This window comes from Cupressus sempervirens, chromosome 3 (assembly GCF_028749045.1).
Source record: "Cupressus sempervirens isolate cs-2001-9-10 chromosome 3, ASM2874904v1, whole genome shotgun sequence".
Classification (NCBI taxonomy): domain Eukaryota; kingdom Viridiplantae; phylum Streptophyta; class Pinopsida; order Cupressales; family Cupressaceae; genus Cupressus; species Cupressus sempervirens.
In genome coordinates, this window is record NC_143120.1 from 23423803 (window position 1) to 23440114 (window position 16312).

Here is a 16312-nt window from a genome sequence, read left to right on the forward strand (position 1 = left end):
AGATTGTGATCACTGGTATGTGCTCATGTATGTCATGTGAGAGATGACATGCTTATTCCTTTATCTCTTTCCTCTATTGGTTGTGGAGAATTTGAGAGTCTGTTGGAGACTTGTTACAAGAGTTGTTCTTGCAGGATATTTGTTTATGTATTGCAGATGTCCTTGATACTACATGGATTCACTTCTTTGAGATGTTGTGAGTGGATTGGTTATAGATTTGACATTATCTTTTGCAGTGGGAGCTTCTTGGTATATATGTGGCAGGTATTGTTCTTGAGGCTTGTGATTGCAGGTTGTAGATTGGATATGTTGATGACATGAGATTCACTTGGCATACCTTTGGAGGTATGGATAGTTGGATGGATTTGGCACTTTGCTCTGGGTGCTATTTCAGCTATGGATATTTTGGCAACTACAGATACATGTGATTACCTTTAGATCAGGTACCAGGATGAAGCACTTGGTGTATTTTTGATCCACGACGGTGGATGTGTTGGGAGGGATTGTTCCCTTTTTCATTTGTGTGGCTACAGATTGACCCTATGCAATGTATACAACAAGTGGGAGATTTTTGAGATAATGGGTGTTGCACACATTGCATAATATTGTTATTTTATTATTTTATTTTATTATGTAATGTTGTGCCTAGATGGATGTGCAACATTTAAAGATTCCCATGGAATATTCTTGATGATTTGTATTGTAACATTATGAAAATATTTCATGTAATTATTTAATATTGGGGAAAAGAATTAAATGCCCAATATTAAATGTGGGGTCAGTGGGTTAGGTAGCACATGGTTTTAGCACATGGTTTATGTAATACCACTTAGTGGTTTTGTGGGACTTGCTACTATATAAGCAGCCACAAGGGTAGTTGTTGTAGAGTAAGAGTGAAAAAGGAAAGAGTCGAGCGGGACAAGGTTTGACAGGTTAGCCAAGGGAGCATTTGTGAAGGTTGGAAGCATGGCATGGGATGTGTGGATTCATGCTTGTTCACATAGTTTGCTCGGTTGTGGCTATGGCCATGAAGGCTTCCATGGTTGTATGGCAATGGTATTTTTTTGTTGAATAATACATGGTGATGGATACTTTTGGAGGCTGGGTTTTCCCCTCAATGAGGGTTTCCCAGGGTATATCTTGTGTCACAATTTTTTGGGTATGTTTTCTATTCTCTTGCATGTGGATTTTAATTTCGTATTTATTTTAGATATATTATGGGTTATGTGGAAATAGTTATATTCTTTGTTGCCAAGTTTCCTTACAGTAGGAGACTAAAGTTTTCCTTTGAAATTTTGCTATTGGTTTCTTCTCAAAAATCATGCAACATCCACTAAATCTATAGTTTTAAGCAATATTTCTATTAAAGTAGATTTTTCATAACTGATTTCTATTTTTCCATTGGCTCTTTTCTTTTTTCTAGGAAGTCTTTAATTTTTTAATTAGAAAATTAGAAAAATTACATCTGTTGGAAGCAGTCTACAGATACGTGTTTCACATGTGGCTTTTCTAAGTTGTTCTCTTTCCACGTAGGTACTGCATGCACCATTGCACCCACTTCAAAGACTACAGTTGTGATGCCTATCTAGCTCTTCCAACTGCTATAGATCACTCGATTGATTAGAAAAAGGAGAGCCCCTCCCATACAAAGCAGCTATGAATACTTCCCCTCTGCAAACTATATAGGGCATACAGGTTAGACGTTTATGGCCATGTGATTTTGTAGGGCATAGAGGTATGGGAAATGATTTTTGTTATTCTATACTAACTCTAAAGAATTTGTAGGTTCCAAGTTTCATTTGTTTTAGTTTTGCTTAGTTGCACAAACCCTCTTATACTCCATTACAAGCTTCTCTTGCCTCTTTATTGATGTCATGTCCATATTTTTTCCTTTCTCAACCCTAGAAAGATATAATATGTTTTTTTCCTCTCCTACCCAAATCTAAATTTCTTGTTTTTTCCATCAACATAAAACCCTGATCATTTTATTAATATGCTTTTTGTTATTGAACTAAACCTCCCATCCGCATTTAACAGAAGTGTCATTGTAGCACAAGAAACATGGTTTTCCCCTTTTATTTCTGGATTGGCTTCAGAATGTTGCAACAAAGCTAGGTATTCTCCTCAAGCATTTTACTATTTATTTTTTGACGTAGCATTATTTTTGCCCTTTTCTATTGTAAGGAATGAGTAGGGAATAAAGTTTATAGGGCTTTTCAATGTATGTTTTATTGATGTCTATTCTTTATCATTTTTCCTTGTAGTGACTACTCACAAAAGCTTTTAAACTAATGGTATGTGTACCATCTTTTGTACAAAAATTGAATTCAATAGCTTTTACGGTCAATTCTTTGTTAATCTTTTTGGCTTCAAGGAATGCAGAATATAGATCATTGTAGAAAAAAAATGTTTTGCAATGGTGTAGTTTACTTTTAATCTGTGTTTTATTGAATGTCTTGAAAAAATAATAAAAATGGGTTGTTCATAATTGTGTTCATGTTCTTTCTCAGAATCCCTAGTTTCAATTTTCATATGATCTTTGAAGTCAATATCTTACTAATTAGTTTTTACTTCCTTGTCTTCCCTATGCATTTAATGATCCAATTATTTGGCAAAATGTGGGGAATGTGTTTGGTTCTTTTCTAGAATTTGCCTATTATTTAAGGAATGGAATTTGACTTTGAGAATTTACGCTTTTATTTCAAAATCTTCTGTAATCCCTCATACTTACATCATTAAGTTAGAGCTTGGTAGCTGGCACCACAAAATTAAAAAGGGCTCCGCTAGATTATTGTTTGTCATCATTGATATTGACTCAAATTTAATTTCTATGCTTAAGAAACAAGTTCCTCAAATTTCCATTCAAACTACAATAGTAGATGGATGTATGAATTTTGTTAATTTAATTGGCTTAGTAATTTAAGAAGCTTTATGGATCATTTTTCATTCTATAGTTGAGAATGTTGGGAGTGTCTTCCTCTAGTGCAGATTGTATTATAAACAAAATGAATAAAGGGCTTGTATAACAAATTAATTACACTTGGAAAGCACTCTGCAAACATTTTTACTAAAGTAGATTCATTTCAATTTATTGCTAGTTAAATCAAGGTGAAAATTATTTCAAATGTCATCAGTTGGCAAAAAGATTGTAATATTAAGAATAGCACGGGAAAAACAATTTTCATTTAGATCTTCTATTTCTTATCTTACTAAATTGTTTTAGATAGCTAAATTCTACATTGAACTTAGCATCAGTTGTGATCGACCTAGATATAAACTTTGAATATTTGCAATTGAATTGATTTAAGTGTTCAAATTAGCTTATGCATATATTATTTTGTTCTTGTAAGTCTCCAATCTTGACCTTACTGGTTCTTCAATTGTAGCTTGATCTGGTTTTTCCATGTTAACCCTACTAAAAGACAATTAAATTTCTACTTTAATCCTATCACATGTTGATCCTGCTTAAAAGACTATTGAATTCTAACTAGATTTGCTTTACATGTTCTCTCATATTCTCGCCGGATCTAGTCTTTATATGCTGACCACACTAAAAGATTGTTAAAATTGTAGCTTGATTTGAGTCAAACATGCTTGAATTCTAACCATATGTGGTGTTTAATCCATCTTCATATATTGTTCTTTTTCTCTTGGAATCACAAGTAATATCCATCACAATTAAAGAAGACAACTTCTAAATTTGTAGATTTATATGTTTTTGAAATATATTCATCAACCCCTATCTAAGAATATACTATAAGAGGTCATGTTCTTTCATCTATCTCCCCCTTTATTTTAACTCACTCAAATCTAGTGAGCAAGTGTTCATTGAAAATCTAGTGAAGGAACTCGTTGGCCATTTATTCAAAACTCTAACAAACATAAATTTAAGATTGTTTTAGCTTAATTTAGTTTAATAGTCTAATAATATTAAGATTTTTTAGTTTACTATAATAATATAATAAATAATTCTTAGAGGGAATTAGAATATGATATAATAATAATAATATTATATAAAATAATTTTAAAGCTATATTATCTTTATTAGCATAATTTACCTTCAAATTATTAATAATTTGAACACATATTGCAAATTAAAAGTGTCATTATCCTTATCTACCTCCTTACCCTGTCCCTAAGGCAAGGACTCAAGCTCTCCATGCTCTTGTTGATCTTATAGATTTGGATTTATTTCTATCATATAAAATAGAGAAACTTGTGGAAACAATATACCATGACCTATAAGTTATTATGTCACGTCTCTATAGTATTTTCTATCCATAATTGTATTTTTTATATTGTAAGAGTTTGAAGTGAATTAGAACACTTTGAGCTCATTTTAGTTTAGTCTTTATTATTAGTTAAAGAAATAATAATTCAACTCCTTAATGTTATAGTATAATTGACACTTGTTACAATCTATTTAGAGTTTTCAAATAATCCAAGTCTAGTATTATGTCTATAAATGTTGAATCATATTGAGATGAGAATGAGAGAAAAGTCAAGTAGTATTAAGTCATGTTAGTAGCGTATTTTTTTAAATCAACAAATTTAATATCAATCCATGTGTAATATCTTTGACTTGAATAAGAAGATGATTTTGGTAATGATGATAGTACATTAAAGATCAAATGATAAAAATTGAGATTTTAGCCACTCAAGAAAGGGCCTCTTGAGGTACTATGACTCAATAATAGTTTAGATTATTGTTTAGATGTGCATATACTCATACTATGTTTTTAGGAATCATTTGTGTCGCAACGTAGTTAGTTCAAGTAGTTTTTCTCCAATTGTAATCACTACTATGTCAATCAATCAATCAACTCCCAATAGTTATTGTGTTGTTTTTCAGTCTTTTGACAATAAATATTTTGTAGCTAGTTTGATTTCTACCATGATACTTAAAATCAAATAAGTTGTCACTTTTAATGTAGCTTAAAGAATGTATAGTGGACATATAATGAAAAGCCATCACAAGTTGGCTCTCTTGATTGATAATCTAATGAAGTTTTCTAGGATAATGGATTACTTAATGTGTGATTTTTACTCTATTACATGTGTAAATTGACTTGCCTACACCAATCTATTGCTCTTAGAGAGATTGTTAACATTTGGCATCATTATCGAGGATATTTGTATTACAATTTGAGAGTCTCTAAGTTTCTTCAAATCTCTTTTTTTCCTAGAACTACAACTTAATTTAAAGGACTTAAGATTGTTGAAATATTCACAAGTTACTTATTTGGATCTAGTAGAAAATAAAGGACTTTGGATCCATAAAGTGCAACTAGAAGCCAATTTCATTAGTAACAATTTTGAAATAGTAAGAAAAAAGTAAATTGGAAATCAATGAAGACATTTTCTCTAGTATCACTGAATAATTTTGTTCAATAAATAAAGTCAAGTTACCACTTCTTGAATGAATTAATTCTAACAATGACAAGGAGTCAATTTATGACTCAACATAATAGAATAGCCATACTTTTTAAAATGAATAAGTTAACATACAAAAGATGGTGTTCATAATGAACATGATATCAAATCATGACTTCTACATCAAGAAGAGAAATGTCACAAAGTCAAAATCAACCATATCATGCACAAATGTAAAGAAGATATTGAAGAAAATCAATTTGATGATAGCTTTGGGTATTTTGGTCAAATATGGATGCTAAAAAAGTATCTAATATAGAGAAAAATCATAATAAATATGAACATAATGTATACATTTATATATTGCATCAAATCACTCACATGAAATGGACTTTTAAAAATAAAGGATAGCAAGGTAATCCATTAATATAAAGACAAAAAGAAGAGTGTAATTCTTTTATTTCATGAGGATGTCTAATTAGACATCTATCTTATGTGGAGCAACCAACTAACACATTATGTTTGCATTCAATATGAATTATAGCTAGAGATGGTCTAAATATGTAGTTTTAGTTGAAGAAAAATTATTTCAAGTTACCATAACATCATAACCTACACCTCATGCAATTCCATGTCATATGACACCTCTTTATTAAGCCAAATTAAGTATCCATCTTCACTGCACTTACTTAATGATCACATTTTGAATTACTTCTTGATGATGTAGACTATTTTGATTTAGGACACAAACACACCATGAATACATACATGAGGTATTTTCTTGTCCCAAAAATCTATAGACTAAAGGTGGGTTTTCTAGTAATAAATATGATACTCTTGGTAGTATAATTTCTCTCTTTTAGTAGGTTGTCAAGGTTATGAATCATCAAAGTTTCTTCAAAACTTTCTATATGCCTCAGTTTTGTCTAGGTTCTTTTTCATTCAAATTACTTTAATTCGTAACTTACATGACATTGGTGACCATCTTATGTATTTTTTTTAACTCTTTGGTCCTATCAAATTATTTTTTTTATCATCTTCATTTTACATTGACATATACTCACCTTTATTCCAATGAGCTTCAACTTCTAAGCTTCAAAAATGAGTTATATATCTTACCTTTCACTCACTCTCTTTGATTTGAATAAGCATCTCACTAGTTTCTTTACCATTATGTTGAATCTATTAGCATTTAAAATTGTATCATACATTGATCTTATATAGCTCAATTTCTTATCGAGATGGGAAATTGAAATGGGGTCCTAACTTTAGCAAACCTATAAACCAAATAGCTACAACATTTTTATTTTCATGGTGTAACCTTTTCTAGGAATACATTAGAGTGACAACTCTACTAGAGGTACTAGACTAGTAGAGCTTGGCCCACTAATGACTGAGCCCCAATTTGGGATCATAATATGATCCACACTGACCCCAAAAACGTAAACTAAGAAGAAATTTTTAGATTGGCTTTAAACACTCTCTAATAATTGTTACATGTTGTTATGAATGCCAACCATTATATTATGTGCACCAAATTTCATAAAGTGTTTTGTATAGGGAAGTTGGGTCCAAGCCAACCACACCTTAATATTTTTATTTTTTGAAAATTGAAATTTGGTAATTAAATTAGATTGATAGATTTTTTTAATCCATTTTTACCTACACTTCTTTTTTTCAACCCGATAGATTGTTTTCCTCCATGAATCTTATCTTGACTTATGATGTCAAAAGTTTGACTTCTTATAGTCTTTGGAAATTTGACTCAAAGCATTGCAATTTGGTGTCATTTATTTTCTTAGATTTTGTTGTTATTATAGAATGTAATGCCCAAATCCATTTCCTTTTGATGTGTAAATTTGAACTCCTATACATGATTATAATTCTATCTATTGGATTCACTGAGTCTTCTTCAAGGATTCTACTAGTTGCTTCATGTATTTAACATATCTCTTAAGTTACCTTTAACTCCCTCTATGGGTTCTTCATGCTAAGTGAGTTTCATCTCACTTCATGTTTAACATTTGTCAATCATTCTTATTTTCATCTCAATATGACTTTTCTTTTATTATAGTGAAGGATATTTATTAACGTTCTTGCTCTAATTCTTACTAAGTATATCATATTATGTTTTCTATAATATTGTGATTTCACTATTATACATCCATGATATTCAATTATCTATGATCATTATTGTGTCTATTTAGTTGTTGTGGAGGTGGAAACACCGTAACAAGGATATGATTGAGGTAGATCTCCAAATAGCCACCCCAACTATTTGTGTTGTTTGCATGTGTGCATATCCATACAGGCTCAAATCTAGGACATCAACTTCATCAACCATTGAATTTGGTGTTATCTTCTTCCTTTCCTCATATTTTGTAGTATATTTGTGCTTGCTAATTATATTTTATCATTTCTTTTCAATTTATGTTAATCTATTTTTTGTTACTTTAGTCGCTTTATTACTATTATTTATTTTATGTGTCATCATGTGTTCTTTGACTATACAAGACATGCACATGTTGAGATTTCATCTTGTTCTTAGATGGGTGTCCTAGAGTCACACATGTGTCTAAGGTAGTAAGCTTGTAGGGATTCATGGTCATTCTCTATCATTATCTCTTTTATTTTTCATAATCAAAACACTATAAGTAGTTGGTGTCTGATGCAGGAGCATCTTGCATTGGAAAATTATTGGAAAAAATAAATAAATAAATAAATCTGGAGGAGAGAGAAAGTGACGAAAATTAGAGGAGAAATAATAAAAAAATAAAAAGGAGAAAAAGAAAAAAAAGAGGAATTTCTATTTTTGAGGTGCATAGGTGGCATAAAATAGAAAAATAAGAAAAATAGTTGTCATTCCATTAATCGAGGTGTGTAGGTGGAAATTCTAGAAGGTTTTGGATAAATCATGTATTTAATATTTGTTGGGTGCTTAGTTGTATTCGGGTGGGAATTTAATATTTATTTAAAGATAGTTGTATCCCACATTGGTTGTGTTTGTAATGTCTTGGGTTAGAAGTGCCTATTTAAGCAAGGCATATGAGCATTTCTAAATCAAGCTCAAGGGGGAAGCTTGAGGAGTAGAAGCTCAAGGAGAAGCTCGAGGAGTGGAAGCTCAAGGAGAAGCTCGAGGAGTGGAAGCTCAAGGAGAAGCTTGATATCATCTTGTGGGTGTTGTAAGGATCTTCAAGTATAATAAAATTTCTTGTGAAGCATTTTTTTTATTGGTCTCCATATTGTTGCTTTCTTGATTGTGAGTGGGTAAGGGTGGTGTGGCCCTCTATCAGTGTCTTCAAGTTGTTTACATTTAGTTCTGTGTGTTTACTTAGTTGTTTAAAACTTATCACACTTAATCTTTAAACTATTCTAGAACCCTCTCAAACACACATTATGTGATCCCCCTAGCTTTTTGTGCTAGTAGAATGAAGTGGTGCAAGGGAAGGTCCATTCCTTGATACTTTAATCAGTCTCTAAGTTAGTGTATTTTTCCCTTCTCCACATTTTGGTGAACCTAATGTGATAAAGAAAGGTAGCCGTGCTACTTAAGCTCAAGGTGTGTTTTTCTTTTCCTATTCCTATAATCACATATATACTAAGATGAAGTTGGTATTTGGGAGAACTTTCAACCTTTGGCTCGTCATTGAAAAGGTTTCACCTTGACTTGTGCTCCCATATCGAATAATAACAAAAACCATCATAGAAAAATTAAGCAAATATGTAGACAACAAAATTGCAAAGGTTAGATGAAGCGAGTGCCCCATACCCTATAAAATTATGGACGCAATCTCAAAGGTAAATCCATTTTAAAAACATATAGAAACTCTTAGCCTTTAATCAACTAAAGCAAAGCCCTAGAAAGTTTATTTATTTATTTAATAAAGATACCAATTTTTCTCCAACACGCGTAACGTGAAAAGCCAAAAATAAATGAATAATCAAATCTTTGAGAGGTGTCCTCCTCCCACTGGAAGCAGTCAAAGGCGTGTTTTTGGTAATGGCATCAAAGGTGCCGGTGAGAATGACGTGAGAAAACTTGATTGGTCTTTGCTGTACTCCACTCCATTTCATTTAACCGGACTTTTTCATCACATCCTCCACGAATCATCATAATTCCTTCCTTAAATACAGAAGCCCCCAGGTAGAAGAGCCCCAGAGGAGAGAACAATTCAATCTTTTCGTCTTTGTACAACAGAAAGATTCAATCTTCTAGTGTTGTACCAGAGAAAAATTCAATCCTGCTTGTGCTGCCCACAGAAAGATTCGATCTTTTTCTGTTACACCAGAGAAATATTCAATCCTGCTTGTGCTGTCACACGAAAAATTCAATCTTGTTTGTGTTGCTCACAGAAAAATTCAATCTTGTCCGTGTTGCTCATAGAAAAATTCAATCTTGTTCGTGTTGTACCAGTCTTAGGCGTCGAGATGGTCGCGGGTTCGAGACTCTGCGCGGGTGCTCTGCTCCTGTTTCTGTTCTTCGTGGGCGTTCGTGTAGAGGGCTCTTTCCATGCAGATTTCATGAAAATTTCTTCGAAGAAGGCTTGTGATGGGTCGATCGGAGAGTGTTTTGCAGAGGAAGAGATGTTGATGGATTCAGAGATGAACAGGAGGATTCTTGCAACCACTCAGTATATAAGCTACGCGGCTCTGACAGCCGATTCAGTGCCCTGCAGTACGACTGGAACTTCTTATTATAGCTGTGGGAGTTCAGGGCAGGCAAATCCTTACAGCAGATCTTGTACTCAGATTACTCGCTGTGCAAGGGATACGAGCTGAGAGATTCTTTTTCTTCTTTCATCGTTTTCATTTTCCGTCTGGAAGTTAATGAAATCCCATGGGGGATTTCGTCAGTGTTCTCGTTATGGATCGTGCTATGATTTGTAGACCTTCTTCAATGGCTTCTCATTAATAATATGCACTCCACAAATGCCTGAGTTTCTCTGTAAATTTGCTGTAGGAATTTCATATAAGTTCAATCGGTATGGAAACTCATTATTTAAAGTTCGTTTGAATTGACATTTTCGTTGATGTTTGATTGTTTCATAATGAAGGGTGTAATATAAATCCAGATTCTTTTCGTTGTGAAATCATACGAGGCAGGCACTCCAGGCTGAACTTGTTTTGTTTTATTAAAAAATCGTATTTTTTTCTAATTGTAAATTTACCATTTTTATATTTAACATTCAATTATATAATCGATTCAACTTTTTTATTTTAATTATTCATCTGAAACGGGTGAATAGATGGAACATAACCCATATTGAATGCCTATGGATCATTGCGATCTGGATACAGTAGATATTAGAGTTAATATCAAATATTAAAAATGTTAAGTGAGTAAAGGATCAAAGTATTGGATGAAATGTGAAGTCTTACTATTTGTAACATTATTTTTGGTATATCTTGTAGTACTATATATATAATATTTATTTCTAATGTGGGCTTTTACACTATTGTAATTTGGGAAAATCTTTGTAATCAAATTGAATTATGAAGTTCCAAATATCACACAATTGTAATTTGGGAACATCTTTGTAATCAAATTGAATTATGAAATGCCAAACATTGTGATATTTGGGGTGTCATTTATGATACTAGTGAAAAGGGTTGAGGTGTATTGGTGGTCTTTTGTTCTCTTTCTTTTAATTTTTCTAGTTGTCTTTCTGTATCATGGGTCAAATAATAGTCCCTATTCTAATTTATTATATTCATCTTCAATATAAGTCACACATGACAATTTACTTAATTAAAGTTGGTTTGCATATGATAATAATGGTATTGGAGATTTAGCCTACTATAGATCAAAATAAGCATAAGATGTTTAATAGTATAAGTCACACATGACAATTTACTTAATTAAAGTTGGTTTGCATATGATAATAATGGTATTGGAGATTTAGCCTACTATAGATCAAAATAAGCATAAGATGTTTAATAACTGTGAAGAAGAATATGAAACTTCATGTTTGTTTGTTTCTCAAAGATATTAAATCTCTAAGCATTGTTAATGCAATTTGGACAAAGCTAGAGATCTATTTCAAACACGAGATTCATTGAGGGTTCATATCATTCAGAATTTTTTTACAAAGTTAAGATCAATAATATTGTAGTTAAAACAATTTTGAATTGAAAAGAGAGATGAAAAATTGATTCTCAATAGCTAATATTTAAATATTCTCTTTTTTTTAAATCTTGTATGCTACTAAAAATGCACTCATTGCTAGTTCACTCACATAAGAGTGGGTTAAGATAATCAAGATGGGCACTCTAAAATCCTTTTGAGTGTGGTTGAAGTGAGGAACAAGCTTAAATATGCAAATGTTAGCAATACAAATATTGAAATTGTGTTAGCACATTTGAACTTGAAATTGTACACTAAACTTATATTGTGCAACCCTATACTTGTTTGATGTGCTCTTAGATATTTGTGGTTGTACTCTCTGAACACAAAAAAATAAATCCCACTAATGATGATAAATAAATGATTCTAAATGCAAACTAATGGAATAAGATTTAATGATTTCAAGGACTATTTATGTAGAACTAGCCTTAAGAATTCAATGCAAATACAAAGAGGGTAGATGAATGCATAAGGTTCAAATAAGTAGTAAATGCAAACTATCATAGTGAATGAATGCATACAACTACCAAACAAGTTAATAATAAGTGACTAAATGAACATGCACAAGAGAGATCTAACAACAAACTAGCATTAAGAAATTACTATGCAAATGATGGGTGAAAAACTAAGCACAAAATAGCACAATAGCTCTAGATGCAAAATAAAGCATAGATTGCTCTTTGGTTTAGAGATCATTTGTTGAGACAATTTCTCTTTGGAGGTCTCAACAAGAAGATCGAGGAGCCTACACTTGTGGATGGACGTAAGTTTATTATTGACCCAAAGGAGATTGCTCTTGGAAAAGAAGAGTCATTCTGACTTGGTGTATTCTGAAGGAGCATTCTCACTCCCTACTCTTGGTCTACTCTGCATATTTATCTCCTTGTGTGTTGGGTTTAGGAGATGGTTAAGTTCTTCCTAGTTTTGAAATGTTTTGATTTTGATCTTCTTGTTTAAAAGAACTTTCATCTATGGTGGTTGGGTGTTACAAATTTTCTATTTGGGGAGGTAAAGGTGATTATACTTTCACAACTGAGCACTTGGCAGTGTTGTAAAAGGATGGGTTATGGTTTGCATGTGTGTCCCATCCAAGAGTTTTTTTGAGGTCACCTATTGTTGTTGTATTTCATTATTTTTTAAATACAATATGTGGTCTTTTCATGATGACTTGGAAGATGACATGTGAGATTTTGTAGCAGGTTAGTTGTAGTTTCCAAATTATTTCAAGTTATTATGTGTTGATTGGTATGTTTGAGCCAACTTTTGGTTGACATTTCTCATGCAACATGTGGATTGCTCTTCTAGTTTTTTTTTGCACATCAATGGTTTTTGGTCTATTTTGTTAGAATATGGTATTGTTTTTTACAAGGTGATTTATTCTATGGGCTGGATATTCGGGCATAGATCTACTGATATTGTATAATTAGTTGGATTTGATTAGCAACTAGTTGTGGTTGCTATCCAACTATGGTAATTTTCTAGTGCCAATTTATTACCATGAGATTCAGTAAGGGAAATGATGCAAGAAATCAAGCTTGGATTTTGTGGACCTTATGTTTCGCCTATTAGAATTTGAAAAGTTTGATAACCTAGAAAACTAGTGCAAAGAATAGATATCTAAACTATGAATGCAAATGATACAGAATCAAAATAGCAACATAGAGTTAGTCTCCAAGAGGGTAATAAAAATGCTAAAAGTAAAATAACATTAAGAGGATGCAAAAGAAATCAATCACAAATACAAGCTAGGTAGCATGCTTATATAGGCTAGGAAGAGGGAGGAGGTGGCAACACCGACCAATGAGGAGCAACCATCTATCAGACTAAAGATAGCAAAGTATCTTCCTAAGATAGCTAATGGATGCTCACATGTAGGAAGGTGACACCTCACAACCACTTTCTAAATAAGACATGCTTTATTAACCTAAGCAAGATTATTAAAAGTGTGGGAAAAATCTAGCAATATAGGGAAAAATAAATAACCCACTAGGAAATTAAAAAAACTACACTAACACCCCCCATAAGTGAAGCTTAGGTGGATGTAGAAATGGGTCCCGACAAGTCAGGCCTAACAAGGTACCCATGTACATAAAAGTCCCCCAAAAGAGAGAGAAAAGAGGCACCCCCAAAAAAAATCAGGACTCCAAGTGAGAGGAAGAGCCCCCCCCCCCCCCAAAAGATGAAGCATCCCACACCCCCAAAAAAGCTCACAAATTTTGTCTAATAGATCCACTTACATCAAACAAGTGTTCTTACCTTCTGAAGAGGGATGAGATCCCAAGTGTGGTTCCTCATCAAGGAACTATACTCTTCCTGCATAGTTGTTGTATCCCACTCAGGAATACTAGAAGCCTCATGAAAGGACGGTGGATCTAAGGCAATAGCAATGAAGACATGTGGAGCATCCTAGAATTGTGAACGAGTCTGCCTGGTGTCTGATGGATTCCCAACCCAATCACCTACAAACTGCAAGGTCTATCTAGCCCAAAGTGGACCAAAAGATGGAGAATTTGGAGGAGAATCATCAACCTATGAATGATGAATAGGAGAGGAAGGAGGTGAGTCCTCTAAATCACTCTTTACATCAGAAGTGGAGGTAGAGAATAGCTTAGGTGAATCTCACTCATCAGAAGATCTATCATGTATTCCAAGTGACTCCAATGTCAAAGTAGAAGGAGTTGGAGAAGTGAAAGAAAGAGAGCTTGAAGGTCCCTCCTCAAACTAAACACTCCTCTCAATGAACAACTCATGAGTAGTAGGGTGGAGCAACCAATTACCCTTCACACCATTAGGATAACCTACAAATATGCAAGGTCTACTTTGCAGATCCAAGGCCTTGTATTTCTCTGTAGGAATGTGGGCCCATGCAAGAGAGCCAAAAACTTGAAAGTGCTTAACTAATGGTTTTTTTACTATTCCAAGCTTCAAAAGGAGTAACTCCCTTCAAGGCTTGGTGAGGAACAAGGTTTGGATATAACAAGCATAGTTAATGGCTTCTACCTAATACTGTGGTGCAATTGATCTAGAGTGAATCATATAGTTTGCTATTTCCTTCAAGGATCTATTCTTCCATTCTACTGAGGATTGTGGAACTGAATGTTGTAAATCAATCCCCTCTAAAGTGCAAAATCTTTCAAATCGATGGTTGACATACTCACCACCATTGTCTATGCACAAAACTTTGATGGCTTTCCTGGATTGCTTCTCTACAAAACTTTTGAAGTCCTCAAAATGATCAAATACCTCTGACTTCTATTTGAGAAAGTACACCCAAGTATACTGAGAAAAGTCATCAATGAATGTGAGGACATATTAGGCCCTGCTAAAAGAAGGATGCTAAAATGGACTAGCCAAATCACTGTGAACTAACTCTATTATCTGTGAAGCTCTCCATGCCTTACTTTTGTCAAACTTTTCCTTAGGATGCTTACCAAGAATGCAACCTTGGAAAACACCACTTGAGAACTAAACCAAAGGCAACCCTATGACTATGCTTTGCTAGTTGAGCATATGCAAATAGTGGAAGTTAAGATGGCCAAACTTCTCATGTCATAATTTACTCACACCATTAGAGTGAGTGAGAAAAATAGATGAAGGAGGATCAAGAACAAAGTGAGAAAATAAATAGAGTTGTGATTGATGATCTGCTCTCCCAACTACAACTGTAGAATCATTGTGCAACTCACGTATCTCCACTGAATCAGGAGTGAACTCAACCTGCTTGCCTGAACCTGTGTGAGTGATCTGGTATATCGATAAGAGATTAGTTGACAATGAGGGTACACAAAGAACATCATGAAATGTGCCATCCCCCACATCAACAGACCCTCTCCCACACACCTCAATAGGAGTGTCATCACCCATCAAAATAGAAGGCATAGTACACGACTCCAAGGATGTAAGTTCTTCCTTAGATGAATCCATGTGGTGTGAAGCACCTGAATCAAGAACCCAAGTGGATGGTGTGGAAGAAAATGCAACAAGGGCCTTGCCCTTTCCTTTCCCCTTGTTGTTTTCTTTTTCCTTTTTAGACCCTTCATTCGAACTTTGTTTGATAGACTCAAGAACACTGATGTTATTCTTCTCAAGAATGTATATCAAGTGATCAATTTTTTTCTTCAAACATTTATGTTCATCATGACCAGGTCTTTTACAATAGGCATATTTGACCTTTTCTTTCTTAGGCTTATCGCCCTTGGAAGATGGCATATCAATAGTTGCTTTTGAAGCAATCGATATTTGATCCTTCTTTTCCTCACTATTATTTTGTTTCTCATCCTTATTGTTGTTGTTACTACTTTGTCCTTTTTGTTCTTTTATGCTTTGGTTAGCAGCCAAGGCATGTGACTTAGAGGACTTAAGAGTGCCCATTTGGATTAGCTTGTCCTGTTCTCGAGTGAGATTGACAAAAAAATCATCTAAAGATGGCATGGTGAATTGAGTACCAATTGCACCCTTAGTAGCATAGAAGGTAGAGACAAACATAGAATATTTTGAACTTAGCTTAAAGAGAATACTAAGAATCAATTGTTCATCTTTCTTTTCAATTCCACGTTGTTTTAACTACAGCCTTAGTGACTTCAATTTAGTGAAGAAATCCTGGATTGTGTTGAAATTGCCTGGACTTAAACTAATTAGTTCATTTTCCAACATATGACCCCTCATTGAATCTTGTGTGCCAAATAGTGTTTTCATTTGGTGTATCCAAAGATTCAATTTGAAATAGAAAATTAGGAGAAACAGACAAACACAATGTTCCATATGCCTCATCACATTTGTTAAACCACTTAGGCTTATCTTTATCTTTATCAAGTT

General features: G+C 33.4%; 1 protein-coding gene across 1 annotated transcript; it reads left to right on the forward strand.

Moving 5' to 3' along the window:
* The first annotated feature begins 9536 nt into the window (after positions 1 to 9536).
* LOC149564568 (protein RALF-like 33) lies at positions 9537 to 10388 on the forward strand. Its single transcript, XM_089816873.1, has one exon. The coding sequence runs from the start codon at positions 9802 to 9804 to the stop codon at positions 10150 to 10152; it is 351 nt and encodes a 116-aa protein (XP_089672999.1). The 5' UTR covers positions 9537 to 9801; the 3' UTR covers positions 10153 to 10388.
* The last annotated feature ends 5924 nt before the right edge of the window (positions 10389 to 16312 follow it).

Excerpts from the sequence above, each read along its gene's own strand:
- LOC149564568 (XM_089816873.1), top strand. The coding sequence starts at position 9,802 with ATGGTCGCGGGTTCGAGACTCTGCGCGGGTGCTCTGCTCCTGTTTCTG.